The sequence below is a fragment of the Balaenoptera borealis genome (genome assembly GCF_965194805.1).
Source record: "Balaenoptera borealis genome assembly, chromosome: 19".
In the NCBI taxonomy this organism is placed as follows: domain Eukaryota; kingdom Metazoa; phylum Chordata; class Mammalia; order Artiodactyla; family Balaenopteridae; genus Balaenoptera; species Balaenoptera borealis.
In genome coordinates this window covers 303,964-331,359 of record NC_138878.1, presented here as the reverse complement: position 1 = coordinate 331,359, position 27,396 = coordinate 303,964, and the positions used below count along the sequence as shown (strand labels likewise).

The 27,396-nt window shown below is 52.0% G+C and overlaps 2 protein-coding genes across 11 annotated transcripts in view; one reads left to right on the top strand and one right to left on the bottom strand.

The window, feature by feature from the left end:
- Positions 1-19,273, top strand: part of ZNF276 (zinc finger protein 276) — a 41,718-nt gene extending 22,445 nt beyond the window's left edge. The window contains exon 10 of one of the 2 annotated variants that reach the window (XM_082369525.1): positions 19,072-19,273. In XM_082369525.1, coding sequence (XP_082225651.1) covers positions 19,072-19,136 — 65 coding nt within the window. In that variant the 3' untranslated portion in view covers positions 19,137-19,273. Of the gene's footprint in view, positions 1-17,513; positions 17,631-19,071 lie in introns of those variants that run through there. The other variant, XM_082369527.1, reaches the window with a different exon arrangement.
- The window catches only part of FANCA (FA complementation group A), a 49,147-nt gene that overhangs the window by 7,173 nt on the left and 14,578 nt on the right, over positions 1-27,396 (bottom strand). For 4 of the 9 annotated variants that reach the window (XR_014237945.1, XM_082369485.1, XM_082369487.1 and 1 more), the window contains 25 exons: positions 27,146-27,258; positions 25,764-25,846; positions 25,413-25,446; positions 24,902-24,968; positions 23,415-23,527; positions 22,579-22,655; positions 22,169-22,310; positions 21,726-21,859; positions 20,369-20,551; positions 19,433-19,528; positions 19,280-19,339; positions 18,396-18,484; positions 17,711-17,771; positions 17,571-17,620; positions 12,421-12,494; positions 10,997-11,110; positions 9,201-9,337; positions 8,794-8,864; positions 8,352-8,448; positions 7,756-7,943; positions 6,361-6,457; positions 5,270-5,446; positions 4,286-4,359; positions 2,793-2,921; positions 504-588 (listed from right to left, as the gene is read on the bottom strand). Coding sequence is in view for 8 of the 9 variants with exons in the window: in XM_082369485.1 (XP_082225611.1) it covers positions 504-588; positions 2,793-2,921; positions 4,286-4,359; positions 5,270-5,446; positions 6,361-6,457; positions 7,756-7,943; positions 8,352-8,448; positions 8,794-8,864; positions 9,201-9,337; positions 10,997-11,110; positions 12,421-12,494; positions 17,571-17,620; positions 17,711-17,771; positions 18,396-18,484; positions 19,280-19,339; positions 19,433-19,528; positions 20,369-20,551; positions 21,726-21,859; positions 22,169-22,310; positions 22,579-22,655; positions 23,415-23,527; positions 24,902-24,968; positions 25,413-25,446; positions 25,764-25,846; positions 27,146-27,258 (2,545 nt within the window). In the remaining variant the exon portion in view is untranslated. Of the gene's footprint in view, positions 1-503; positions 589-2,792; positions 2,922-4,285; positions 4,360-5,269; positions 5,447-6,360; positions 6,458-7,755; positions 7,944-8,351; positions 8,449-8,793; positions 8,865-9,200; positions 9,338-10,996; positions 11,111-12,420; positions 12,495-17,570; positions 17,772-18,395; positions 18,485-19,279; positions 19,340-19,432; positions 19,529-20,368; positions 20,552-21,725; positions 21,860-22,168; positions 22,311-22,578; positions 22,656-23,414; positions 23,528-24,901; positions 24,969-25,412; positions 25,447-25,763; positions 25,847-27,145; positions 27,259-27,396 lie in introns of all 9 variants that reach the window. The other 5 variants (XM_082369489.1, XM_082369482.1, XM_082369484.1 and 2 more) reach the window with 4 other exon arrangements.

The following is a 27,396-nucleotide window of genomic DNA, read 5'->3' as shown; positions in this document are numbered from 1 at the left end:
CATTTCAACATGAGAAACACGGTTTCTGCACTCTCCTAAAAGTGCTCCTGCCTTGGTGCCGAGTGACCCGGGAAACAGGAGAGTCTCCCAGCCTCCGATATCTGCAAACTCTTGATCCTCAGGCAAGTGGAGGGTTATTTATATCAATTCTCAGAGCCTGACCTCCCAATGCAGCACCAAGAGTTAAAAAGCAGAAAACAGGAGCAGCAACCATGTTACTACCAAAGTCAGTATTTTTACTTCCTGTCTTCAAATTTTAAACGTCCTAAAGCCTGGAGACGCTTCCCATATTACAGCTTTCGTTTCCATGTTCCTGTGATGTTCACAGTGAGGTGAGTTCACAGAGCACGTGGTCTCTCTGGTCTAAGCCATTGTGTATGTGACTCAAGCTTTCATTCTGGTCAGGTTCCTTAGGACTCACTGTGGATATTCATAATAAATATCTTAATAGCACGTGGCTTAAACACAGTGGACACACTTGAGTTTTACATCTTCTAACTCACCTGCAATCTGGAAAAAATATCCCGATTTCCTGTGCAGCCACCAACAACCAAATCAGAATTCTCTGAGTGATCATAACTCCTTGAACTGAAATGAAAACACAGTGAAAGCCTCCTAAGTGTCTCCTAACTGTGCTGGGCTGCCTGCTTCTCTTCCTGCCTCCAGAGTGGCCTGTGGTCACAGGGCCAGGAGGTACCCAGAGACTGCAGGACACTCACGGTGTCCCAACAACAGCAAAAAGCCAGCAACCAACTCAAGCAACACATCAAAACAATTACATGCCACGACCAAGTGGGATTTATCCCAAGAATGCAAGGTTGGCTCAACATGCAAGAATCAATTAATGCAATAAACATATGAGTAGAATAAAAAACCAAAAACCACACAGATAAAGCATAAAATTAAATGCTACACCCTTTCATGATTTAAAAAAAAAAAACCCAAAAAACTCAACTAGGAGCAAAAGGGACCTTCCTCAACCTGGCAAAGGGCATCTATGAAAAACCCACAGTTCACACCGTACTTAATGATGAAAGACTGAAAAGTGTCCTCCTAAGATCAAGACCAGGACAAACTGTCCGCTCATACCACTTCCAGTCAACACTGCCCTGTAAAGTTCTGGCCAGGACAATTCAGCAAATAAATAAATCAGTACATATAAGGCATCCAGATTGGAAAAGAAAAAGTTAAACCATCTCTACTGGCAGATGTCAAGACCTTATATATAGAAAATCCTAAAGAATTCACAATAAAAAACCATCAGAGCAAATAAGTGAAATTAAAGCAATGAGCCTATGGTGCTAAAAAGAATAAAATACTTAAGAATAAATTTAATCAGGGAGATGCAAGAGTTGTGCGCTAAAAACTATAAAACATTGTTGAAAATATTAAAGATGACCTAAATAAATGGAAAGCCACCCCATGTTCATGGATAGGAAGATGGCAACGCTACCCAAACTGATCTACAGATACAGTGCAGTCATTATCAGAATCTCATCTCATTTTGCAGAAAGTGATTAAGTTGATCCTAAAATTCAGGTGGAACTGCAAGGGACCCAGAATAGCCAAAAACAATCCTGAAAAAGGACAAAATTGGAGGATTCACATTTTCCAATTTTTAAAATTTATTTATTTTTGGCTGTGTCACGTGGCTCGTTGGAACTTGTTACCCGACCAGGGATTGAACCCAGGCCCTTAGCAGTGAAAGCGCAGAGTCCTAACCACTGGACCGCCAAGAAATCCCTACATTTTCCAATTCTAAAACTTACTACAAAGCTATAGTAATCAAAATGGTGTGGTCTTGGCACAAGGATAGACGTATAGATAAGTAGAATAGAATCAGGAGTCCAGAAGTGAACTCTCACATGTATGGCTAATGGACTTTCCACAGGAGTACCAAGACCATTCAACAGGGAAAGGACAGTCTCTACAACAAAAGGGGACAACTGGATAGCCACATACAGAAGAATGGGGCCAGATCCCTACCTCACACCATATAAAAAATTAACGCAGAATGGATCAAAGGCCTAAAAATAAGAGCTAAATCTAAAAATAGATGAATAAGGCTTCTTCAAAATTTAAAACTTTTGTGCATCAAAGTACCCCTTATAGGGAGTGAACCGATGACTCACAGAATGGAAGAAAATATCTGCAACTCATATATCTGATAAGGACTGAGTATCTAGAATATATAAAGAACTCTTATGACTCAATAAGCAAATAACCCAATTTTAAGTAGGCAAATGATCTGATTAGACATTTGTCCAAAAAAGATACATAAATGGTCAACCAGCACATGAAAAGATGCTCAACATCATAAGCCATCGGGGAAAAGCAAATCAAAACCATGAGATAACACGGCGTACCACCTCAACACAGCAACCACAAGGACGATGAGAAAAACAGGCCACGTCAGAAGGCCACACCTGGCACAGCCCATATGGTACCAGGAACACCTGCCTTTCATGGCAGGCAGTTCATGCCAGTGCTTCCTGCACTGTGGGTGACAACACTGGCGCCCACGACTTGCCTGAGATTTCATTCTCGTCACATTTGCTAATAACCCTGATACCAGGAGACAAAGCAAAAAGACCAAGTCACTGCCACTGGCAAATCTATGCACAGAGAGAAAGCTGATTCCGGAAGCTTGCCTTTATCTCGAAAACCCAAACTTGCGATCAGGATAAGTTCAACTGTGCTCTGTATAACACAAACTGGACTGAGAGAAATAAAAACGTTCTTAGAGCTACCAAAATCAAAAGACGACTCTTCTGGGCACAAACGTTCCTAACCTTTGGCAGAAGTCCATGAGCACGTCGACAAGCGTGGTGCAGGCGACTTCCAGGTCTCCGTCACAGCCCCCGGTGGCAGAGGGCGCGGGGAGGAAGTGCTGGTGGATGGCCCACTGGTGGAAGTCCCGCCTGCAATGCAAATGCCAGGGGGTCTGTGCTGAGGGAGGCACGGGCCAGGGTCCGCTTCAGCCAGGGGTGAGAGGGACTGCAGGTCCACAGCTGCTGAGCTGGGGGTGGAGGGGGTGCCTGCACTGTCCCAGGTCCACCAGCAAAGCATCCAGATATCGACCAGGCTCCGTGGTGCTGAAGCTGCAGCACAGACAGCCACCAACACTGCAGTCTGTTCCTGCAGGAATAACAGGACCCAAGCAGGACCTCCCCACGTGACCACGAGAGGCAGGAAGCGAGCCGCCAAAGCCTGTTTGGAACTGCAGTCAGGAGAGAAGGAAGGAGGCCCTGAACAGGACCCCACACCATCAACACACAGTGACCTGAGAGTGAGTTAAGAAGGGGTCCTATGGATCCGCAGGCCAGAAAACTAGTTCCTTCTTTCCCTCCTGGCAAGGAAGGAAGCCCGGGCTCGTGAGCACGTGAAGGAAGCGCACAGGAGGCAGGCCGCGCACAAACCTGAAAGGTGGAAGCGCCCACCGAGCTGGGAAGGGAAGCGGGTCGTCCCTCCCATCGCCCATCGCTGTCCTTCCTCATTCTACTTGTTCCATCAGAATCTAACACCACGCCACGGCACCCCCGTGTTCAGGGACGTCTCTGACCACTCCAAGTGCGGTGGCTTGAGGACAGCCACCTCTGGCTCCTGGGCCCCCTGACCCACGGCCCCTCAGCACCTGCTCGAGGCCAGAAGAGCACACCTGACGTCTTGGCGGTCTCAGTCACCAGCCCTGGGACTCACATGGGGCTCAGATTCTGATCCGCTCACCCCTGGTGCCGTGCCTCAAAGCCAGCACTCGGCAAGGCGCTGCCCACCCTCCCCTCTGCTTCCCTGGTTGGCCGACACCAGCTGAGACCCTCCAGGGCTTCCCCACTGTGGCCCTCACCAGGCGCAGCCTCCTCTGCTCCTTGCCCGCTGGCACCAGCTCCCAAAGCCCCGTCTGGTGTCTTCAACGCCCTCTAATCTGCCTTATTTATCTCCCTGCCCGCCCCCAGGCTCACACAGGGTCCGGTTCTGCACAGTTCCTCGGCAGAACGGTTTAGGGGCATTGGGGCAGAAGTGCAAGTGGGAAGCCCTGTATGTGCCTCGGGTGCCCCATCTGTCTTGTTCACGCTGCATCCCCAGCTTCTAGAACATTCTAGAAGTGTCTGGCAAACTGTAGGTCAATAAGTGTTTCTTGAATAAAAGAATGAATGAATAAAATTGTACTCATACACTGTTATGTTAAACTGAACGTTAAATTGAGGATATAATGACAAAACTTAGACTTAAGACAGTGTACAAAACTGTATTAACATTTTAAAGGGTAGATCCTTTAAACACTTACCTTTCTGTATCTGAAAGAGAATCAACTTCAGGCTGAATTTCTAGTTCCAGCTGTAACCAGTCTCTGTAAGTCAACTGAGAGAAAAGGACCAAGTGACCACCACAGCAAGGACAGAGCACAGAAGCCACAGGTTGGGGCTGTGACGCTGCCCTCTCGTTATAGCTGGAGGTCTCCTGTGTGTCTGTCAGACATATCGTCCTACGCCATCTCCCAGGGTTAGACTGGGAGGCTGGCACCAAGCCCAGATGAAGAATCAGTCATTTAACTCTGAACGTGAAGATAACCAAAACTGTTCAAACTGGTTTTTAAACTCAGTCCTCCACACTGCTGCCTGGTCCTGGACAGCCCGCGGCATCTGCACAACAATCACGTTCTAGCTCACCGAGTTGTGCAAATAACCAAATGGTAAACTTGATGTGAGAACATGCTTCCAATAGTCACAGCTCCACACGTCAACACAGACTAACCTCAAAACCTCACACTGTGTTTAACAACGTGTCCCAGGGACATGCATGCAGCACACGCAGTGTGTGTAAACGCCGGAGCCGTGTGGCGCCAGCAGGGACGTGTGTGTGGATAGTGATCGAGGCACGGCTGCTCCTGCCTCATTGCTCCTGGTGTCAGACAGATGGCCAGACCTACTCTTGTATGACTGATAATTAACGATAAAAGAGTTGAAAAAAATATACAATAAAACGACACAACTTTTTCTCTAAAGACCAAAACAAGCCGGCAAACATCGAAGAAATAAATGAGAAGTTATGAAGAGGTGGCAGAAACAGTCACATGGGCACGTTGTCTGAGTGGCCAAGCTCCCAGTGACTGTGCTTGGAGACGCCCGGCCCCAGCTCGCAGCCTGACAGGCGTGTTTAAAATATGACGATCCCAGGAGTGATTTCCGTCGCGTCAGGCCCGCCCATGTCCTGCGCCCACAGAGCCCAGAGCGTGGAGGAGCGAAGCAGGGGAGGGGCCGGCGGGACCTACGCGGAGCCCCTCCCGCTGCAGCAGCTCCCGCGAGGTCCTCTGCTTCCACAGGCAGAGGGCAGCTCGCCGCCAGTCCGCGGAGGGCAGGCACAGGGGCCTCCAGGGGGAGCTGGCCGGGTCCTCCCAAGAGGGCGGGTCTCGGGCCTCTGAGAACCATCTGAACACGATGAACTGGAACTGAAAGAAGACAGGGGCGTGTGTGCTGTGAGACTGAGGAGACAAGCAGGGGCCGGGCTGCGCTCGGCTGGCAGCGAGGAGCCCCTGGTCTCAGTGGGCAGCCAGCCCTGACCACGCATCTCTGAGCTGCCACGTCCTGCAGCCACGCACGGCCGTCCCCCGCCTTCTCACTAAGTAGTGTGCTCACTGGCTACAGGAGATGCCCCCTTGGTGATGCACTGAGCCGCACATCTTTGCCTTAGGAGGTCGGACCCCCGCCCTCATGCTGACAGAGCCACAGGCTGCTTGAGGGGACCTCGGGGAGCTTGCGACACAGGGCAAGGACTTCCTCTTCTGGGCCACTCCTCCAGATCTCCATCCCACACTTTAAAATGTTGGCACCTGGGACCGGGAGCACAGGGGCACCTGGACCCCAGGCTGCTCCTGACGCGGTGGAGCTCCCAGCAGCGCCCAGGAGTCCGACGCGGAGCCTGGAACTAAGAACCAGGCTCGAACCTCATGGGAGACGTTCCCTAAAGCTCTGCAGGTGCAGCAACACTGGTTCCCGCTGTGGCGGCACCGCCGCCTTTGACACTGAGGGTTCTAACACAGTTTCCCAGGCCATCTTCGGAGGAAGTGCAGGGTGCTTCGTTAAATGCTGACACACTTTCTATGAACGTCAATCTTTTAATTTGCCTACTTCATAAATAAGGAGGGACATCTGTAGTTGTCACCTTCCAGCCCCTCCTCTTAACTCAGATGGAAGGAAAAGGCAGCGTCCAACCCAAGCAGACGGCAAGTGGCGCCAGGAGACAGTCTGCTACCAACGAGGCCGGTGCCGAGCACCGAGATGGAGGCCACGCAGGCTTCAGGCCAGAAACCCGTACAAAACTGGAGGTTACAGGAGAGCAGAAAAAGGAACCCAGAAGACTCACCTTTTTTATAAGGCCTGGAGACAAACAGCTGTACAAGATGTCATGTGACTGGGAAGAAAACTTACACAAAGAATAAGAAATTGCCGCTGTACAAAATCTGAAAATAGAAAACAGAAATTATAACACAGAAATGGGATCCATGCAAAATAACAGGTGAAAGAAGAGCGTGAACTGCACGAAGTGAACTGAGAGCCTCGCAGCCCGACGGCCGCTCGGTGCTCAGCCTCAGGCCCAGCCTGGCGGGCTCCACCGAGCCCTCGGGAAAGAGCACCCCAGTCACGCCGTCTGGCCTGAGCTCTTTCCACGTTGACGAGAGACTCAGAAAACACATGAACACGCAGGCTCTGCACGTAAGGGCTTGCTTTCCCAGCGTGTCAAAAGCCACGGTCAGAACAAAGTGAATGAAGTGAGAAGGTGCGAGGTGGGTGTTCCCTGTGTGATTGCGTAAGGCTCTCGTTCACCTGCGTGATGGCAAATTATTCACTGTTCCTACCTAAAAGAACCTCAGAGCCAGAGTGAAGCACGTCCTGTTTCCAACTCAGCCTCTGCCCGCCCATGGTGGGCTGTGCCGTGTGGGAGGGAGAGGCTGCCGAGAACAGAGGTGACCATGAGGCCCAGAGAGTCAGGACTGTGGCGAGGAAGGGGCCCGACTCCCAGTGGGGACTTGTCAGTGGCGCTGCTGTGGACGGCGCGGACAGCTGGCGGGCACTGGTCCCAGGCCGCGTTCCTGTGCTCAGCTCTCCCCGTCTCTCCTAATGCCAGCTCAGTCCGTGAGCCGCGACCCTGGTCCCAGCCAACATCTCCCACCAGAGTCTCCGGCTTCTGTCCTGACCTCAGCAGCCACAGTAAGCCCTTCGGACCCGAGTCACACGTGGACTCCCCAGGGCTCTGCCCATGGGATGGCCACTCTCACCCAACCCCCGCTCATCTCTCACACCCGCCGACCCCAGGCTGCGGGCTCCCTGCGACTCACCGGGTCCCGGGAGGGGGCCTAGCACGCAGTGTGCACTGAGCGGATGAGCACGTAACTGGACGATGGGTCTCAAAACCCTCTGGATGGGACAGCTGTGTGTGTAGAAACGTCCCCCAGAGAAAGCTGCTCACCACAGGGAGACCCCGGAACCTAACCTGAGGGGCAGGTCCAACCAGCCGCTGGCCACCTGACCTGGAGAAGGGCCCCTGCAGCCCATTGTGAGCATCTTGAAAACCAGGTCGCAAAGTAGGGTGATCTCACTTTTATAACCAAAGATACCAACACACACATAAATACACCCAAGATAAGGTTCTGGAAGGGTACAGACCAACATGGTAAAGAGTGGTCATCTGTAGAGCATGTGTGTCTGTGCTAATTTTATCTGATGAACGTGTGTTACTTTTGACAAGAGGGACACTCACTTCAGACACAGGGCCGAGGACTCCTGGGTTCTACAGGGCAGGAGGATGTCGAAGAGCTCGGGGACGGGCAGGCCCCTGGCAGGGGTGGGAGGGCCCACATGCACCTCCGGGAGGGCAGACCTGGACTCGCCGAGGTGGACGGCCAGGGCAGCCAACCCCACCACATGTGAGGCACTCAGGCTCGGGCCCTAAAATAGGAAAGAAGAGTGGTTCAGGGACTTCCCTGGTGGTCTAATGGCTAAAGACTCCGCGCTCCCAATGCAGGGGGCCAGGGTTCGATCCCTGGTCAGGAAATGAGATCCCACATGCCGCAAGAGCCCACATGCCGCAACTCAAGATCCCGCGTGCCGCAACTCAAGATCCCGCATGCCGCAACTAAGAGCCCGTGTGCCGCAACTAAGAGCCCGCGTGCCGCAACTAAAGATCCTGCATGCCGCAACTAAAGATCCCGCATGCCGCAATGAAGACCGGGCACAGCCACATGCATACATACATACATACGTAGATAAGTACAGAAATATTTAAAAAGAAAAGAGGTTCAACGTTGGGGGACAGGAGGGAGCCCGCCTCCTGGCTGGAGGAGGTGGCAGCCCTACCTGGTGACGGAGCAGTTGGCAGAGCCTGCTAAGCAGAGCCGGCAGGAGCCTGCGTCTGCACAGGGTCCTCACGAAGTGGGCGGCCCAGGGGCCCTGCCTGTGGGGACAGCCACAGAGAACAGTGGCAGCGGCCAGGTCTGGCCCTGCACTGCCCGCCTGGAGCCTGGTGGACGAGCAATCAGGCACCAGAGACCGAAGAAAGAACCAGGCTGTTCCCCAAACAGGAGGGTCTCCTGTTGCGACGCTGACTGTCGCCACGTCCCTGCTGGACAAGTCAGCCCCCACCCCACCCAGGCCCTTCCCCAGCGCAGCGCGAAGTCGGGGGGCAGGACCAGGGCCCAAGGCTCAGAGCTGGACCAGGAACGACGGCCACTCTCATCACGAGCACCCAGGCTGCCCCAGGACAGCTCCAAACCACCCGGTGAGACCACCCAGCCTCTACCTGTCCGGTGGGGCAACGCTGGAGGCCGCCATGAGGTTCTGACAGAAAGACGTCAGCAGGAGGTCCACGACCTGAGAGAGGAGAGGTCTCAGGGCCGCAAACGCACGTCACAGCGTTTCCAACCTGGACGCACAGGGCCACAGTGGAGCTGACGAGACTGGAAAACGGGCCTCCATCCGGAGAAGAGGCTGCAACGCCTCGGCACAGGAATCCCCAAACCCTGGGAGGGGCCCCCAGGGGTCATCACGGAGCTTCTCAGCAGAGAGCAGGGTCAGCAAACCTACCCACAAAGGGCCATGAGCAGCCTCTGCCACAACTTCCTCCCAAACACAGAGTCTGTACGCAAACGGCAGCACCGGCCCAAAACCCTCGACTCACATGTGGTCTCCCTGGCGCCCCACACTCACCCTCTGCTCCCATGGCTGCAGCTCGGGGGCCCGGACGCTGAGCTGAACCTGGGCCCCCTCGATGTCACTGTCATCCTCGCTGAGGCCCAGGGCGGAGCGGAGCTGTTCAGAGATCACTGCCATCTGAGCCGACAACGCTGCAAGGCAGGGACCAGCGCCATGAGCAGGGGCGTCACCCACCACCTCAGGGGCCACACTCTCAACTGACCCTGGGGCCGCTCTCGTCCCCGCCCGGCCAGCAGTGGAACTTTTCTGCAGTGCAGGTGGCCAGGCTTCTCCGAGGGGCTGGCATAGCTCTTCACGTCACCAAGGCCCCAGTGTCTATACCCCGCGCCCCTCACCCGCCAGCCACCTCTGCACACACTGACGCCCGCTGCGGCCGCCCGGCCCTGCCTCGGCGGCTCTGCCAGCACAGGGACTCGCAGGCCTGGCTGGCTGACCATCTTGCGGCAGCGCTGGGGCCCCACACGGGCCTTGACCTCCCCAAGAACCACGTGCTGCAGGAGCAGAGTTCGGAAGGGCCACGCTGGCCACGAGGGGACATCCTGGGCCCTCAGGACGACCACGGCGGAGGCAGAGCTAACAGTGCAGAGCTGGGGCTGCCGACCCTCCACCACAGATGAAAATCTGTGCGTAACTTCTGACCCCAAGCTTAACTCCTCACAGCCTTCCGTGTATTTTGCATGTCATGTGAATCTACGTATATTTTATGCATTCACGACATACCTAATTTTCTCAATATTTCTAGGCAATGTGGTTTATCTGAAACTTTCGAAATTGTCATTTATCTTCAAAAATTTTCCAGTATATTTACTGAAAATAATCTGCACATACTGAGTAGACCCACACAGTTAAAAACTGTGTTGCGGACTTCCCTGGTGGTGCAGTGGTTAAGAATCTGCCTGCCAATGCAGGGGACACGGGTTCGAGCCCTGGTCCGGGAAGATCCCACATGCCATGGAGCAACTAAGCCCCCGTGCGCCACAACTACTGAGCCTGAACTCTAGAGCCCGCGAGTCACAACTACTGAAGCCCACGTGCCTAGAGCCCATGCTCCGCAACAAGAGAAGTCATCGCAATGAGAAGCCCGCGCACTGCAACGAAGAGTAGCCCCCGTTCACCGCAACTAGAGAAAAGCCCACACGCAGCAAAGAAGACCCAACGCAGCCAAACATAAATAAATTAAAAAAACCCAACAAACTGTGTTGTTCAAGGGTCAACTGTATTTCCTCCGTGAGACTCTCATAGGAATTAAATGAATTCATGATAAATAAAAATCTAGTGAAGTTACTAGGTAAAAAGATGCCTCATGTATTTTAGTTTCTGCATTTAGCATAGGAAAAATCTAAAAACACTGGAACCTGTGGACCACTGTGGCCACGGAGCGCTTTGAACTGCTCATGCTTGTCCTCCAGACCCCCTCATAGGAAACAGTCCCAGAAGCAGAGGCTCAGCGCTGAAGAGCACAGCCACCCAGGAGTAAAGGAAGGAGAGAAGCCCCACAGCCAGCAACGCAGCTTTCCTCCTCTATGTCTCCTGTCCCACCGGGACGCCAAGTAGCAGAATATCCGTATTCTACCCAGACTCTGGGACAGCCTGAGTGTCAGAAAGGAGGCATGCTCCACACCCACCAGGCCGTGGTCGGGTTCACTACCAGATGCTCAACTGCAGGGAAAACGCACTGACCACTGCCACTATGGGCAACAGAGCAGCTACCAGCTCTGAGCACGTCAGGACTGGCCCGTGCACCCACGGACACACACTGCGGACGGCCCGACCCACAGCCCCGTCCTCACCGTCGTGCTGGGGGGGATCTGTCACTGAGGCCCTGAGCTCTCGCAGGGCAGTTGTGAGCAGGCCCAGCGGCTCCTCCGCACAGCTGGGCTCCACCTCCCTTCGCGAGGCTGCATCTGAGAGACAGGAGGTAATTTTAACAATTAAACAGGTTAGATCAGATAGGAAGCGCACAGACCTGACGCTGTCCCTGGCTTCTCCCTGCAGAGGGCACACAGAGGACTGGGGCCCTATGAGGAGGAAAGTGAAACACTCTCCCCTGACGGCGGATGTTAATGTCCTATCAAAGTTAAAACATTCATAAGGAAGTTTAAGAAAAACCATGGTTCTATACACACTATCGCCACAAGTGTAAAAAGCAGGTATGTAATGAATAAAGACCAAATGCATGTGGAGGGAGGCTGGGCGGGGAGAGCAGAATTATGGACAGATGATGGTTTAGTCCCTGTTTCTCAAACTTTTAAGTAACATTGTGATATTGTTCTTTACAACAGGATGTTAAGATCAGTATATTAGAGGGGATTACCAGTCCTCAACGTACATTTAATAGGTTTACTAAAAAATATTAGCCCTGTGAGATGCAGCATTAGAAAACATTCTAGAAGCCCCCAAAAGCAGGACCATGGGGTTAGGAAAGGAGGGCAAGGCCTCACTCAACGGTGGACACAGCCCTATGGCCCCCTTGGCATCCTGTCTGCAAGATGTTTCGATACTGGTCCAAACAGGTGTGGGTCTCCCTGGCTGTCAGAAACTGTGGAAGATTATGCAAGGAGGGTTCTGGCAGACAGAATTAGAAAACAGAGCTGCAGTCGCTCATGCAGCCTAACTGGCCCTGCAGGCGTCAGAGGGATTGACCAGCAAACAGCTGCACCATTTCAACACCGACAGACCAGGCCCTGTCCTGATGGCGCCTCGTTCCTGGGGGTATGGGGTGCGGACAGCCTACCCAGCTGCTCCAAGCACTGATGCACGCTTTCACACACTGGCCCAGGTCTACATCACTGTCCCCTAGAAGCAGAAAGATCCCCAACAGTCCAAACGGCCAAAGAGCCATGGCAGACCCCCTACTAGGACACGGTGCAGAACAAACACCACGGGCCTCGGGCCTGGCTGGTCACCTGACTTTAAAGCTCGAATTCAGACGGGCAAACAGAAACCACATCACAACCTCAGCGGGGCACACAAAGATGAGAAATGGTCAAGTGGATTTTGTACTGCACGCGTGTTCAAGGAATGACGTCACAGGCAGCCCTCCTGGTGTCACAGCTGTCCCAGGGCCGGTGCTGGGCAGTCTCTGAAGCCACAGCTGTGGCCAGACCCAGTATGACAGAACCAGACCAGATGGACCAAGATGCCACCGACACGTCTCGTGATCAGGGAAGTGGAGATGGGCACGTCTGGGGACCAAACGACCCACTGACCTTACCTTCTGGCTTCTCTCTGACAGTGGAGCAGGCTTGGCGGTAGGTGGAGTATAAGGAGGGGGGAATTTTCTCCGCTCTGGATCAGAAGAAAACATGAAAATAGTCAACTAGGACTCGGATTAATTCTCAAGCTTACAATCCCAAAGACTATCATAAAACAGAAATATGCAACAGAGTAAATCTAAATAAATTATACAACACCCCACAGCATGACCCTGTGCTTAGGAAAAACATTGTCCATATGGACTTAAACGGTCCTGACTACTTCATACGTCCTATATAAACATCTACCAACAGTGGGTTTTGTTGTGTAGTGAGATTATAAATGATTTTCACTTCTCTCATTCAAGTTTTGGTAATTCCCAAATTTTAAAGGTGAACTTATATTACTTTTAATGAAAAATGCTAACTAAGGAAAACATCCAATTAATGTCATTAAAAATACAAGTCCTGTGATGAGGACACGGGGCATCTGCAGGGCACAGACACGGCTGACAAGTTCTCATGGCACAGCAGCAAGTACAAGAGCCACAGAGCATTGCCCGCCCAACAGTGCTGCAAACCGTGACAACGAGATTCAAGCAGAAGAACAGAGACATGGCTGTGCTCCAGAGTGAGAATCCACACCAGCACTGGAGGGAGGCAGGGAACTTGGCTGGAGACTAGGAACTGAGGGCACGACCCACTGCCCTGGGGACTGGAAAGCCTTCAGTTTAAAAAACAGAAACCAATGCAAATAAAAAGAAAGAACAAATTCAAGGAAACAGAGAAATTCACAGAAAAGAAACTGTCAGTCATCACTTTCATTAATATCTTCAGAGAGGTAAGACAAAACACTGCAGCTGTGAAACAAGAATGGACTGCTGGGGGCTTCCCTGGTGGTGCAGTGGTTAAGAATCTGCCTGCCAATGCAGCGGACATGGGTTCGAGCCCTGGTGTGGGAAGATCCCACGTGCCGCGGAGCAACTAAGCCCGTGCACCACAACTATTGAGTCTGCACTCTAGAGCCCACGAGCCACAACTACTGAGCCCAAGTGCCATAACTACTGCAGCCCACACGCCTAGAGCCCATGCTCTGCAACAAGAGAAGCCACCACAGTGAGAAGCCCGCACACGGCAACGAAGAGTAGCCCCGGCTCATCACTAGAGAAAGCCTGTGTGCAACAACAAAGACCCAACGCAGCCAATAAAAAAAAAATTAAGAAGCTATACCATGCAAATACCAAAAAAAAAAAAAGCTGGTTTTAATAGCAGACAAAATAGAAATTAAAGTAAAAAGCCTAACAGAGACATTACATAATAACAAAGGGAAAAACATCCAGCAAGAGAAGCCTGTATTTTAACAATTACGAACTTTCTTGCAACAAGACAAATCTGACAGAATTATAAGGAGAAACTGACAAAATCACAACCACCTCCACAATAAACTGATAAACCAAAGACACAGAAAACTATTCAGGATACAGAAAACTTGAGAATAAGCACAATTTAACAGACAGACCTTACAGTCCAAAACTGAAGGACATGTGTTGTTTTCAAGGATGCGCGGAATGTCTGCAAATTCCAAGCAAATTCTGAAAGGAAGTCTTGACAAGTAGAAAAAACTCCATACAAAGTGAATCATATTCTTTGCGAAAAATGCAATTAAATTGGAATTCAACAATAAAAACTCATGGGCAAATACCTAAATGTTTAAAAATTTTAAAAATTTACTTAAAACTAACTTACAAATTATGAGAAAATCATAGCACAATGGTTGAGTATTTAGAACTGACCGACAGTATAAGAACTACACATTGAAACTTTTGGAAGGCAGCTAAAGTGATATCTGCAGGTAAAATTTATTAAAATATGCCTGTTTTAAAACACAAGAAAAGTTATAAAACAATAAACCACCACTTTAAGAAGTTATAAAAAGAACAACATAGTAAACCCAAAGAAAACAAAAGGTAAATAATAAAGTTAAAATCTAAAAACAAATAGAAGATTTTTTAAAAAACAGCAGGGAGGGGCTTCCCTGGTGGCACAGTGGTTGAGAATCCGCCTGCCAATGCAGGGGACACAGGTTCGAACCCTGGTCTGGGAGGATCCCACATGCCATGGAGCAACTAAGCCCATGTGCCACAACTACCGAGCCTGCGCTCTAGAGCCCGAGAGCCACAACTACTGAGCCTGTATGCCACAACTACTGAAGCCCGCGCACCTAGAGCCCATGCTCCACAACAAGAGAAGCCACCGCAATGAGAAGCCTGCGCACCACAACGAAGAGTAGCCCCGGCTCACCACAACGAAGAGTAGCCCCGGCTCACCACAACCAGAGAAAAACCCACATGCAGCAAGGAAAACCCAACGCAGCCAAAAATAAATTTAAAAAAACCCAGCAGAGATGGGGTTTCTCTGGTGGTGCAGTGGTTAAGAATCCGCCTGCCAATGCAGGGGACATGGGTTCGAGCCCTGGTCCGGGAAGATCCCACATGCCGCAGAGCAGCTAAACCCATGCACCACAACTACTGAGCCTGAACTCTAGAGCCCGCGAGCCACAACTACTGAGCCCACGTGCCACAACTACTGAGCCCACGTGCCACAACTACTGCAGCCCGCGTGCCTAGAGCCCGTGCTCCACAGCAGGAGAGGCCACCTCAATGAGAAGCCCCCACTCGCCACAACTAGAGAAAAGCCCATGCGCAGCAGCAAAGACCCAATGCAGCCAAAAATAAAAATAAATAAAATAAATAAATTTATTTAAAAAACCCAAAACAGCAGGAAGGACACAATATAAAAGACTGGTTATGTGATAAAATTAATAAAACAGACAAGTCTTTAAGTAATGAATGAGTCATAAAAAAAGGCAAAATTAACACTAGCATGAAAAAAATTTTAAGAAGGGATGAAAAGTACAGATTTAAAATTTTTTAAATCACAATAGAATATCATGAAAAATGATACATCAATAGATTTTCAAACTGAGATGAAATGGACAATTTTCTAGAAATATATATAAAAGCTAACTCAAGAATAAAAAACCTGACTAAACCGATAACCATTCAAGAAACTGAGTCAGCAGCCAAAAGTCTTGCCTCCACAAAGACACCAGGAACAGATGATTTTGCAGCCAGATTTTACCAAACCTTAAGGGACACATGATCCCTGTGTGACAAACTATTTCAGGGGACAGGAAAGAGGGAAGGCTGCCCGGTTCGTTCTATGAGGAACCAAATACCTTAATGGCAAAGCAGCCAAGGTGAGTCTAACAGAATGAGACACAGATGCAAGAATCCTAAATAAAGTATCAGTAAACCAAATTCAGCAGTTTATAAAACAAAAAACTGTTACCAATTAGGGGGTATTCCAGGAACGCAAAGACAGTGGAAAAACCTATCAATGTAATTATCACATAGCTGATGACAGGAGAACAGCACAATCATCTCAAGGGATGCCAAAAAAAAGCATGAATTCCTGCTAAAAGTCCTTAGTGAATTCACAGAGGGAACTCTTTTAATATGGTAAGGAGTATATATATATATATATATATATATATATATATATAACTATATAAAACTACAGCAAATAGAATTAATGGTAAAACTCTAGAAGCAGTCCTATTTCAGCCAGGAACAAGACACGAGGCCAGCTTTCACTTCTACGATTGCTCATGGTACTAAAATCCTACCCAACACAGTGACACAAACACTGAGAGGCATAATAATCTGACAGGAGGAGGCAAACTTGCTCTTGTGGATGGCATGATTGCATAGAAAATCTCACCACCCACTGGGAGTAAGTTCAACAGTTAATGGAAACAAGGGCACCTACACCTCAGCAACAGCCAATGAAGAAGACAGAAAAGAACATGCAGTTCACAACAAAAGCTAGGTACCGAGTAGCAAGGCTGACAAAAATTTACAAGAGTTTTATGAAGAAAAACCACAAAACACTAGTAAAAGACCTGAAAAAACAAAGACGTACTATGTTCCTGGAAGGAAAAACTCAGTACCATAATAAAGCCAAATATCCTCAAATTAATCTATAAAATCAATGAAATTGCACTCAAAATTTTAAAGTTTTCATGGAGATATAGCCAAGGATGTTCACTGAAGCACTGTTAACAAAGCATAAAAGTGGAAGTAACCTAAGGGTCCAACTCCAGGATGGTAAGTTAATCTATTTATTCCGTAGGCATGTGGCCTGCACCCTGGGGTGTGCGACGTGGCAGTTTGCAGACACAACAGAATTCCACACAGCATTAAACAAACCAGAGCACACGACCAACGGGGGTAGTGAAAATGCAAGTCACAGAACAACACACACTGCTATCAAATCCACTTTGAAAACACACAAGACCAAACTGTGTGGTGTGTTTGTGTGTGGACATAATTTACAGTTATAAACATACAAAACAAAAGGATAAAAAATAGAGAAAAACTTTATGCACCAACTTCAGGATAATGATTTTCTTGGAGGAAAAGGGGAGGGGATCAGAGACCTGGGGTAAGATGTATCTGGACTATTTCAAGAAAAAAAAGGAAAGATAGCAAAAATATTAATGTGAATGGGGCATAGGGGTGTTTTTTTACTGGTCTCTTTACTTTTGGAATATCTTATGCCAAAAATAAATAAAAGTAAGGATCCCAGAGAATGGCCTAATCATAAGATGAAAAAGCTTATTTTTACTTTCTAGGCCCTTTATCTTTTCAATCTTCTCACAGGACCCATCACTTCACATAAGACACTGGAAAACAGGGTTTATAGTTTTCTGTTTCTGCCACCTCTCTGCTCCTGGAGGTCCACAGTGTGAGCCGGGGGACGGGACCCCCGTTCTACACGTGGTCTCCACTCTCCCCAAATCATCACAGTGGGAGGCTTTCACCTCTCCCTTTTCCTTCTTTCCTTAAATTCTCCTCCTTTCCCAATGATTATGTAGCAAAAACACTATTTTCTTTAATTCCCAGACTAATCATCCTAAAAGTTCATTGAAAAATGTTAAGTTGTGATATTCAGAATCAAAGAAATTTTCTTTTTAACATTTTAACCGACTAATTTTGAGCCAACTTTTTATAAGCAAAGCATACATGTGACAAAACACATTTCTCTACAGAAGAGCCACAGCTCCTTGCGCTGTTAGCCCCCAGATGAGCCGCGCTGCCATGCGTACCTCCTCAGGGACTCTATGAGAACGGCCCGGGAATCAGGGACCCTCGGGAGCTGAGAGGGAAGACAGGACTTGGGTGAGACGCCGACAGGGACCCCGCCCTCTGCCGACCCGGCCCCACGTTCATGGCGACATGTACTGACCACTCGCGGTGTGAGCAGGGCGGGGAGAAAGTGGGACAGGTAGTAGGACCTCCGGAATATGCTGCAACAGAAAAGGCCAGGCTCAGAGGTGCCCCACCTCGACCAGAGGACCCTCAGTGAGGGCAGTGACCGTCCACGTCCAGGGCCGTCCCTGCAGGCCAGAGCGTGGGCCACGTGCTGTCATGTTTCAAGGCTATGACACTGTATCACGTTTTCAAGTATTCTTTCCCACTGTTTTGGGACACTTCACACAAAGGGAACTCTGTGCTGGTGACCACCTGCACCCAGAGAGTCTGGAGGATTCCAGATGCATGACCCTGGAACCTGGGTTCATCCGCGGCCACGAGGTTGACCGTGGGAGCTGGAAGCTGTGCGCGTTTCTCAGAGGCAAAGCCTTAAGAAAGCTACCCCACAGCTACCCCGTACTGGTAGCAACCAGAATTCAACGTGTTTTGGCATCACACCAAATTCAACAAAATTTTGCTATTCAACTCCCTGTGCTGGCTTCACACGGTCACCGTTGAAGCATGAACAAGAAAAGTCATCGTGGCCAAAGGGAGGGCCTGTTCTGGTCCCTCTGTACAGTCTGTGCTATGGGGCACCTCGGCTTTCCGCAAGGGAGCTCATGTCACAGCAGGGGCTCGGCAGCACCTGCCCACCAGCCCTTCAGGCAGCGTAACCCCACCTGGCCTCCAGGACGGCGGCGGGAATCTTCCCCGTGTGTTCAAACACCATGATGGCCTTCTCAACATCCTGGGACGTTTGGCGGTGGGGCTGGCTCCAAGCAGGGAGGACGGAAAAGAACAGAAGATTTAAAAGAAAAGGCAGGAGCAGAGCAGGGCCACGGTTCTGTGGTCGGGCGATAGGCATGACAGAGTAAGCGGACATGCAGACAAACTCCCTGATACCAGCAAAACCACAAGGAGGGATCAACTGCTGCCCCGGCCCCAGAGAGCTCAGCACCTCCGGGAAGCCACAGCCACCGCCAGGCTCCATGTGTCTGTGCCCTCCACCCCGCTTCCTGCTGCCCTTCTGGGAGAGACAAGGATCCCAATGCAAGATTTTCAGGTGGGAAGGTGCCAAGACCTAATTTTTGAGATTTAAAAAAATTATGAAATGGCAACTTGTGAACAGCAATAAATCTTAAATAGAAAACTATGTTAAATATTTTAAAGTATTCGCCTAACAGTCCAACAGGAAGGGCTCTCCAGAGACTCGCAACTTTGAAGTAAAAGTATCTTAGGAAAGCACACACACACCCCATACGGCCATCCAACATTTGGTCTACGTAAATATAGTTCACACTTTTTTCTGTAATTCCTAGAAAAACATGACACCGCCCTTCCCCAACTGTTTTACAGACCACTTTGTCCGCGAAACCACGGGAAGGGGGACCTACTGGAAGAAGCATCCCTGTAAAAGGTGACCCTTGCTGCTGCTCTGAACAGTGTGGATACGACAGGACAAACAGTGGAGCACAGCTCACCCCGGCTGCCGCACACGCACTGGGGCCCAGACAGAAAAGGCTCAGACACGCAGAGACGCTCAGCGACGAGCCCGGGACGTTACCTCGGTGACGTCCCCAGCTGAAGACAAATCCTCATAGAGCCCCATGTTTTCTATAGAAACCTGCAAAGACACGGGCGCATGTGAGGACCCAGACAGGCACTGGCCTCCGTGCAGAGAGAGGAGGAGCAGGCAGCAGGGGAGGCTGGGACTCGCCTTGAGGTCGGCCAGGCGCGTCCTGGCCAGCGCCACGTAGTCGGTGAGGAGGGCACGGTACTTGCTGGGAACCAGCGGCGGGTGGAGGACGTGCACCTGCGGGCAGAGGGCGGAGCAGGTCCATCAGCCCATCAGCTGTCCTGACTTTCTGGGGGAGACACTCGTACTGACGGCAACAAAGTTGAAGAATTAGCCAAAGACCCCAGGGGGGTCTGGAGGTGGGGCAGACGGAGTCCTGGGTGAGGGTCTCTGCACGGGGCCAGGAGGAGCAGCAGGTGCCCTGCCCCAGAGCCGGCCCCGCCCCCACACACGCAGCCCTCCTCCCCTCAGAGGGAGGCGTCGGGGCCCCAGGGGCAGCAGGGACTGAGCTGCACGGGGAGACCGGACTCCAGGCTGCGTGAGTTACGTCACATGTATTCTTTGAAATGAAATACGCATTTCTTAATTAAAAAAAGGTGAGATTCCTTTTCCAAGTGCCCTACCCCTCAAAGCAAATGCTGGTTATGTCATCTGATTACAAAAGAAAGCTCATTGCAAGGCACTTTCTAATCATGAGACTAATGTACATGGTGATAAAGAACACAAACTGGAGCGTGAAGTCTTCCACTCCCAGAAGGAACGTCCACAGCCACTGGGGGCATATTCTTCCAGATCCTTCTCCTTCAATATAAAAATATATCATTTTTAAAAACCAAACATGGGACCCAGGACACTCACTGGCCTCAGTGTCCGTGGTATGGGGACCCCTTTCTATGCAGGCACCAGGCCCCCTTTGCTCACTCACCAGCTCCTAGGACCACACGCGGCTGGTTTCTGAGCATTTACTGTAAGAAACATGCCTCCCCAGGAGTGCACCGACACCCCCGGGTGGCGTTTGCATTCTGTGACTGTCACTTGCGGGGCTGCCCTGAGCCGAACGTGCCGCCGGCCTCTCACCTGCAGGTACCGGGGGGCCTCGAAGGGCACGAGGTCAGACAGGAACTTGAAGAGGAAGACCAGCGCCTTCTTGCTGCAGCTGTGGAAGCCCCTTGCGCTCCCGAAGGCGGCCTGTGTGGAGGATGGGCATGAGGCGGGGGCGACAGGAGGACCTGCCGTGGGGTGGCCATGGCTACATCCCGGCTTCAAAAACAGCAGAAAAAGGGAAGCAAAGCCACTTCAGTTCATTTGTCTTTAGGACGACATGGCTGTGGCCTAGCTAAACAGATGGACTGAAAATATATTTAAAAAATTAAAAATATATTGCTGTAGAAAATGGTAAATATGGTGCCTTTCTATGAACGTTAGAGACAGGATTTGTTAACCACCCTGCAAGAGTCCCTTCCTCACAGGTGAATTCATTCCACTCCAGCCCCAAGCCCGTCTGAGTGGACGAGATCCCTGCAGGGGTGGGGCCTCGGGCAAAGTGCCCAGGCCACAGCAGGAGAGTGGACTCTTACAGAACCCAGGGCGCCCAGGGGTGCCTGTGGGTGCCCAGGGCAGGGAGGTTCTGAAGAGGTGTCGACCCTGAATATGTCCCGATGAGCCTGCAGAGACCAGCACTCGCCTCACGCCAGCCACAAGAGGCCCACCTGCCACACCACGAGGCCCACGGAAGCTCCTCCTCCAAAGCACACCCTGTGGTTCTTCGGAACAATTGTGCTGTCAGACAGACGACAGGCACGAAGTCCTCAGAACGAGCTCACAAGGCCGACACCACTGGCCCTACTGCCGGAGCACTGAGTGCACTCTGGTAAGCCCCTCGGGGCCAGGACTGTGGACGCAGTCACCGAGTCCACGTGCCTCCAGCAGGAGCCCCTGGCCCGCTGTGTGGAGCTGGGGTAAGCGCGGGGCCAGGAGGGAGCTTCATTCCACAAAAGAAAGAACCACACCCACCATCTCTACGGCACACCAGGCACAGAGCCAGGTGGATGCAGAGAGAGGCGGGCTCTCCAAGAGGCCACAGCTACACCACCCAGAGCTTCTGCAAAGAACAGGGCTCGTAAACCCAAATCCACACACGCCCAACCTTCAAAGCTGATGTCCCGAAGATGCCCCCTAGGCCCAGCAGCCTGGGAAGAGCGGCAAACACGCGCAGGTGGCGGGAAACAGGGAAGAGAGGAGGGCGCTCCCCCACAGACGTGAAACCAATCACAGCGCAGCACACTGTGCAAAAAAAGGCAGCTGTGTTCGCTTTCACCCTTTCCTGCTGGATTTCACTCATTTTCTCGTGAGAGACGGCAGGAGGCCCAATGAGGCAGACGGGAAGCTGAGCAGTCTCGCAGAGCCGACCCCAGCGGGAGCGCAGGCGGCTCACCTGGAACCAGGCGGCGTAGGACGGGAAGGCAGCTGGGCCCTCCAGCGCAGCCTGCCGCGCAACCAGGAACGCCAGGACCATGCTGTCCAGGTCACAGCTCTCGAACGCATGAGCCAGCAAACGCGACACCCAACCTAGGTGAGGACAGTGGCACGGCTGTGGACGGGGACTGGGGCGGGGGTAGGGGGCAGGCAGGACGGTCCGCTCATCCAACACCGACCCCCGGGCCCTGGGTGGCGGCCCGCACGCAGCCTGGCAGCGGGTACATGGGCAGGCCGACAGCAGAGGGCGGTCCAGAGGGCACTGGCTGGGCAGGTGGGAAGGGCTTCCATCCTCACTGAGCCAGACACAGCGATTCGGCCCGCAGGCTCGCCCCAGCGCCGGTCCACGGATCACACGCGCACACACGCACGGAACACAGCGGGGCTCCCATCCCCACGCACCGTTAACCAGCTGCTGTGCGTCTGGCAAGCAGATCACCAGTGTGGACACGCAGGACAGCACGTGTTGCCAGTTCACCTCCCGTGTCTCCAGAACTTCTTGTAAGCAGTCCACTAGCTCCTCTGGGCTCAGGATCACGAAGAGCTGCAACCAAAGTGTCAGAGCTGGACCCTCGCCTCCCTCCCCCTCTGCATCGGACACAACCTAGACTCAAGACACCTGCCCCTCCTGACCCCCATGGCCAGCAGTGGCTGGAGGGAGTTCTCATTTGAGGACAAGGTGCTTTGCCCACATGACAAGTTCAGTCTCTGGACCCGGGCGGCGGTCCAGCCACGGACAGCCGTGGCTGTGGCATCTTCTGGGACCCACAGAGCCCGTGCAGCAGGTCTTGGACCCCACCCTGTGCACTTACCCTACGGTACAGGCCACTGAGCAGAGGCGGGGTCCTTGCAAAGCTCCACTCTCTCTGCATCTGAACAGCGTCGGAAACTTCATTCAGGAGGAAACACACAAAACGTCACATCAGTAATCATCAAAAAGTTCAATATCAATAAAGTACCTTGTTTTAATTTGCACTTTTCCAAATGTTATGTGAACTTCACCATTTCCCCATTTTCCAGCCATTTTTTTATGTCATGAAATGTCTGTGTCTTTGGTAATCCTTGATCACATCTGCTATAAATATCCTCCAACCCATCAATTACACATTAATTTTGCTGCTTTTAAACTTTCACTATGAATAAGCAGTCAGCGAGGACGTGTTGAAAGGACACAGTTGGAAAGCATGCATCAGCCAGGCCAGGCCCTCCGGAGGGGCAACAGCCTCTGTCGGGGGCTTCCGTGGGCCACTGGATGCAGCACCACAGAGAAGGCGCCATCAGGAGCCTCACAGACCGCCCAGCCCTCACGGGACAGTGCATCAGGCAGAAGATGACTCGGGTGTTAGACACCTTTCAAAAAGCCATGCACCCACACAGAAAATGCTGACGTGAGCCGCAGAAACAGAACCTTGGAATTCACAGTATGAGCACTGTTTTAAAAACCTATCTAGAAAAGACAGGAAGGGCTTCATATTAAAGATATTCTACTTTGGCAATGGGTGACGCTTCTTTAATTCTAAATTTTCTTTATGGGAAAGTGTTGCTTTCAAATGAGAAGATGTTTAATGACAAACGGACTGTCCTCCCCGTGTTAACATCCGCGGCCCGAGCTTCTGTCAAGGGAGGCACCCAGGGCACCAGGACCCACCTTTCAGCACAGGCTTGTGGGTGAGGATCTGGGTCAGAGTGTGACAGAAGAACCTCTTGGGAGACTCGGTTGAAATTATACTTCGATACATGTGTCCACTGAACACACTGAACCTGCAGATGCAGCAGAGGATCTCAGGGGAGGGGACCCCTGCAGGTTGCCGCCACTCAACAGTGCCAGCACCTGACAGCGGCACCTCATGCACGAGGAGCGGCTCACTGGCAAAGCAGCCAGGGACCTGCAGGCCCCCGACTCCAGACCCCCAGCTCAGGCTCACAGGCTGGCCCTGCCCACGCTTCCCCAGCCAGGCCTGCAGCCAGGCTGCCATGCCGCAGACGGAAATGGAATCCAGGGGAGCGTCGCTTCAACAGGACAGAATCAAAGGCAATGGAGTCGCTGTCACATGGAGAAGCAAGAAGGTCAGAGTGAGGTCACAGAGGGCTGGGCCTCGCAGGAGGTGACGGAGGTCACAGTGACCACAGCCAGTGGCTGGACCCAGGCCCAGCACACGTCGCAAAGCCTCGGTCTCCCCATCTGTGAAATGGGAACCAGAGGTGGCAGGGCCATGGTTCGCACTGAGCACCTGATCCTGCCCCGGCACATGGAGGCTCTCAACCGCACCTGGAGCCAGGGATGTCCTTCTCCCGACAGGAGAAGCAAGAAAAGGAGAGGGAGCAGGATGTCACTGACAGGTCAGGAGGGACAGAGGGAGACCGGGACCGACAGCAGGGTGTCATGATCAGCCCCACCCGATCCCTCAGGGGAGAGAATCCAGGGCCCTAGCAGCCATGTGAACTGCCCATGTCACACGTGCAGTGAAGAGGCTCCAGGCAGGACAGCCACCCAGACTGGGAGGGGACGTCTGATTTTACTCTAAGTGTTGGCAACTAATTAAAAAACGTGAAAAGTCATGATCTGACTCTCGGGACAAGTCTGAGCACGGACTCAGCACATCGTGAAAATGCATAAAACATAGAACAGAGCAGTGTTTTATATGCTGATTAGTAAAGTACTCACACAGCAGGTTTGAGGACTATTAAAGTAATCGTGGAGAAGAGGTAATCAGGAGCAAAATAATTGAAAAATGGAAAAAGTAACAAAGCCTGGAAATGCTGGGAAATCTCCTGGGTTCCCAGGAGAGAGCCAAGGCCCAGGTGGCCTCACCCCATGTTACTCTGAAGCAAACCTGACACCCCAACGTTTGGTCCCCAAGTACCTGGATGCGCCTCCACAGAACCAAGGAGAGCAAGTGGAGGGTCCTGCGGGGGCAGGCACGACAGGCAAGGTCTCCCTGGCTGGGACCCCGAGGACCCCCTCCCCTCAGACCCGGAGGTGGCATGGGTCCCACAGGAAGGGCCTCATCTTCAGAGGACGTCTAGTGCTTTCCAGCTCCTGATGTCACCACAATGGCAAAGGATCACTGGGCCTTTGGGGGCGACCAGCATACCTGGGACCACTCAGCCGGCAGGCCCACCTCCAGAACTTACCAGCAGCTCACTGCCTTGTGTGCTGCGGACCCCTCCTGTATCCCGGCCGCCAAAGCTTCGAGCGCGGCTGAGGCAGAAAAGAGACAGACACACATCATCACCGTCCATCATAAACAGCCCCGACCAAGTGCTTCTGGGCAAGTCAGGTAACGGACACCTTGCCATCACAGGCCTCCTAGGCCCCCGAACCCCCCTGACGCACAAGCCCTGCAAGATCCCAAGTGTCTCAGTGGTACCAGACTTAAGCCTTGAAAATCAAGCACAATATGTAGGCAAGAAAATGCTTCCCTAATGAACCATTCAACTGGTCACCACTGCTGCTCTGGAGATCAAATGTGAAGCCACCAAAACTGACAGCAGGAGAAAAACAAGTAAGTTGGTGAGTTTAGACCCAATCACAACCGTGCAAGAAGCCTGCCAGGAGCAGCACTGAGCTGGAAAGGCGGCGAACCGCAGGAATCCCTAACCAGCAAGGGAGGCCATTTACAACGTGGGCCACAGAGCCACTCACAAGCCAGCATCCTCTCGAGAACAGCAACGGCCACCTGTGGGGACAGAACACTGCAGTTACACAGGGGCACAAGCGAGCCAGCTGTCACCCCAAAGTAAAACAAGACTCGACTTTACAAAGAGCTCGTCTCCAGATTCCCCCTCAGGCACAGCCCAGGATCTGGGCCGTGGGGAGGGCTGTACCCTCGAGAGCCGTGGGGGAGAGACCACCGCCCAGGCCCGTGCCCTCACATCTGCACTCAGGGGCGCCCTGTGGTGACAGCAAAGCGGACTTCCCCGTATAGAGCTGACAACTACAGCGTGGGTCCCTCGTGCTGCAGCCGCTGCCCCACGAGGCCTGGTGTCCTCCCACCTGGGTCATCCACTCCGGCTCCACGGTTCCTCTCACATCCACGTTCTTCTGGAATCCCCTCAAAACAAGCATTTGCACAAAATCTGAAAGCCACAAAACCAAAGCATTTACATACACTGTGGTCTCTGAACAGCCGTGAATCACACAGACCACCAGCTTCAGAGGGGCCGGCAGGGTGAGGACCTGCACGGAGCTGGGGGGACACCGGCTCCTGGCCCCAGGGAGCCCACCGACCACACCACCAAACCCAGCCAAGCAGAGCCTCTTCCCCGAGCCACACTCCACGCGAAAATGAAACACAATCCATCAAGTTTATAGGAAGGATTTTCTCACTGAAAACAAAAAAGTATCTTCTAAGGGTTTTACGTGGCCTTCCTCTCAGCCAATCTCCTACACCAACCATACACGGACAGTTCTAGGGCCCGGAAGCATTACATTGCGGGGAATGAGGCAGGAAATGGACTCATGCCTTCTGAAAAGGTTACGACCAATGGGACTGAAATTAAAAAGATTTTGTCAAATTTCAATTTAAACTTAATCTGGGACCAGATTACAGGATTCAGGAATTGGAAATAATTCACATCACCAAGAAAGTTTTAGGAAAAAGGAATGCACATTTTGCAAAGGAAAACAGTCCACAAGCCAACTAACTGTAGGGAACCCCTCCCATCGAGGTTTCCATTTACTTGTGGACTGCATTCCTTCGGCATGACCGGTGACGGCGGGCCTGCTGACTCGGAGAGAACGGGAAGGTGCCAGAAGAACAGGGTGTGGCGCTGCCCAGGCGTCCACAGCAGGGCAGCCCTGCTCACCCAGAGTCCCCACATTCAGATAAGGATTCCTGCCCAAGCTCCCACTTTGCTTCTCCCGGGCACCTTGTAAAACCACTGCCTAGAATTGAGCTGCGGAAAGCCAGTGGCCACCGTACAAGCACTGGTGCCTTCCGCTGTGCTCTCTCCCGCTCGCTTGTGACCTGGACGGAGGACGGCCCATCCCCAGCTCCCTGGGATCTGTAAATAACCAACCTGTGACCCTACGTCCTTTGCACATTGTCTAGGAGCTGCGTCTTCAGTCAAATCAGCCCTGGACTCTCACTTCCCCGAAGTGGGAGCTGGGATGCCGGGGGAGCCACCTGCCTCTGCTCGCAGGTCACAAGGTACACATCCTTAACACACCAGCTCCGGCCCAACCCATCGGGTCAACAGGCTGACATTTGCACACAACTCAAGTTCAACGCAAACCCACAACGACAGGTACAGACTGCAATGACTTCCTGTTGGAGTGTGTGGGCCGCTCTGCTTCCCACAGATCGTCATAGCAGAAAGCATTCCCACTGGTCTAAAGCAATTGTACCCAAGAACCCACCTGTGCCGTGAACTTACCAGAAAGCATAGCCCTGGCGACGTCGGCGTGCTGACAGGGTGCCTCTGTCTGCTCACACAGCAGGCGCAGGTCCCTGGAGAGCCAGGCCACCACGGCCTGAGAGTCGGCATGGCTGGGGGCACAAGCACACAGCTCACCTGACCCCATTATTCCACTTTCTTTCACACTCACTCCACTGACAGCAAGATGGCGACTACCTCAGCCTTCCCGTCCCAAGTCACAACGGGGCCAGCAAATGTACAAGGGGCAT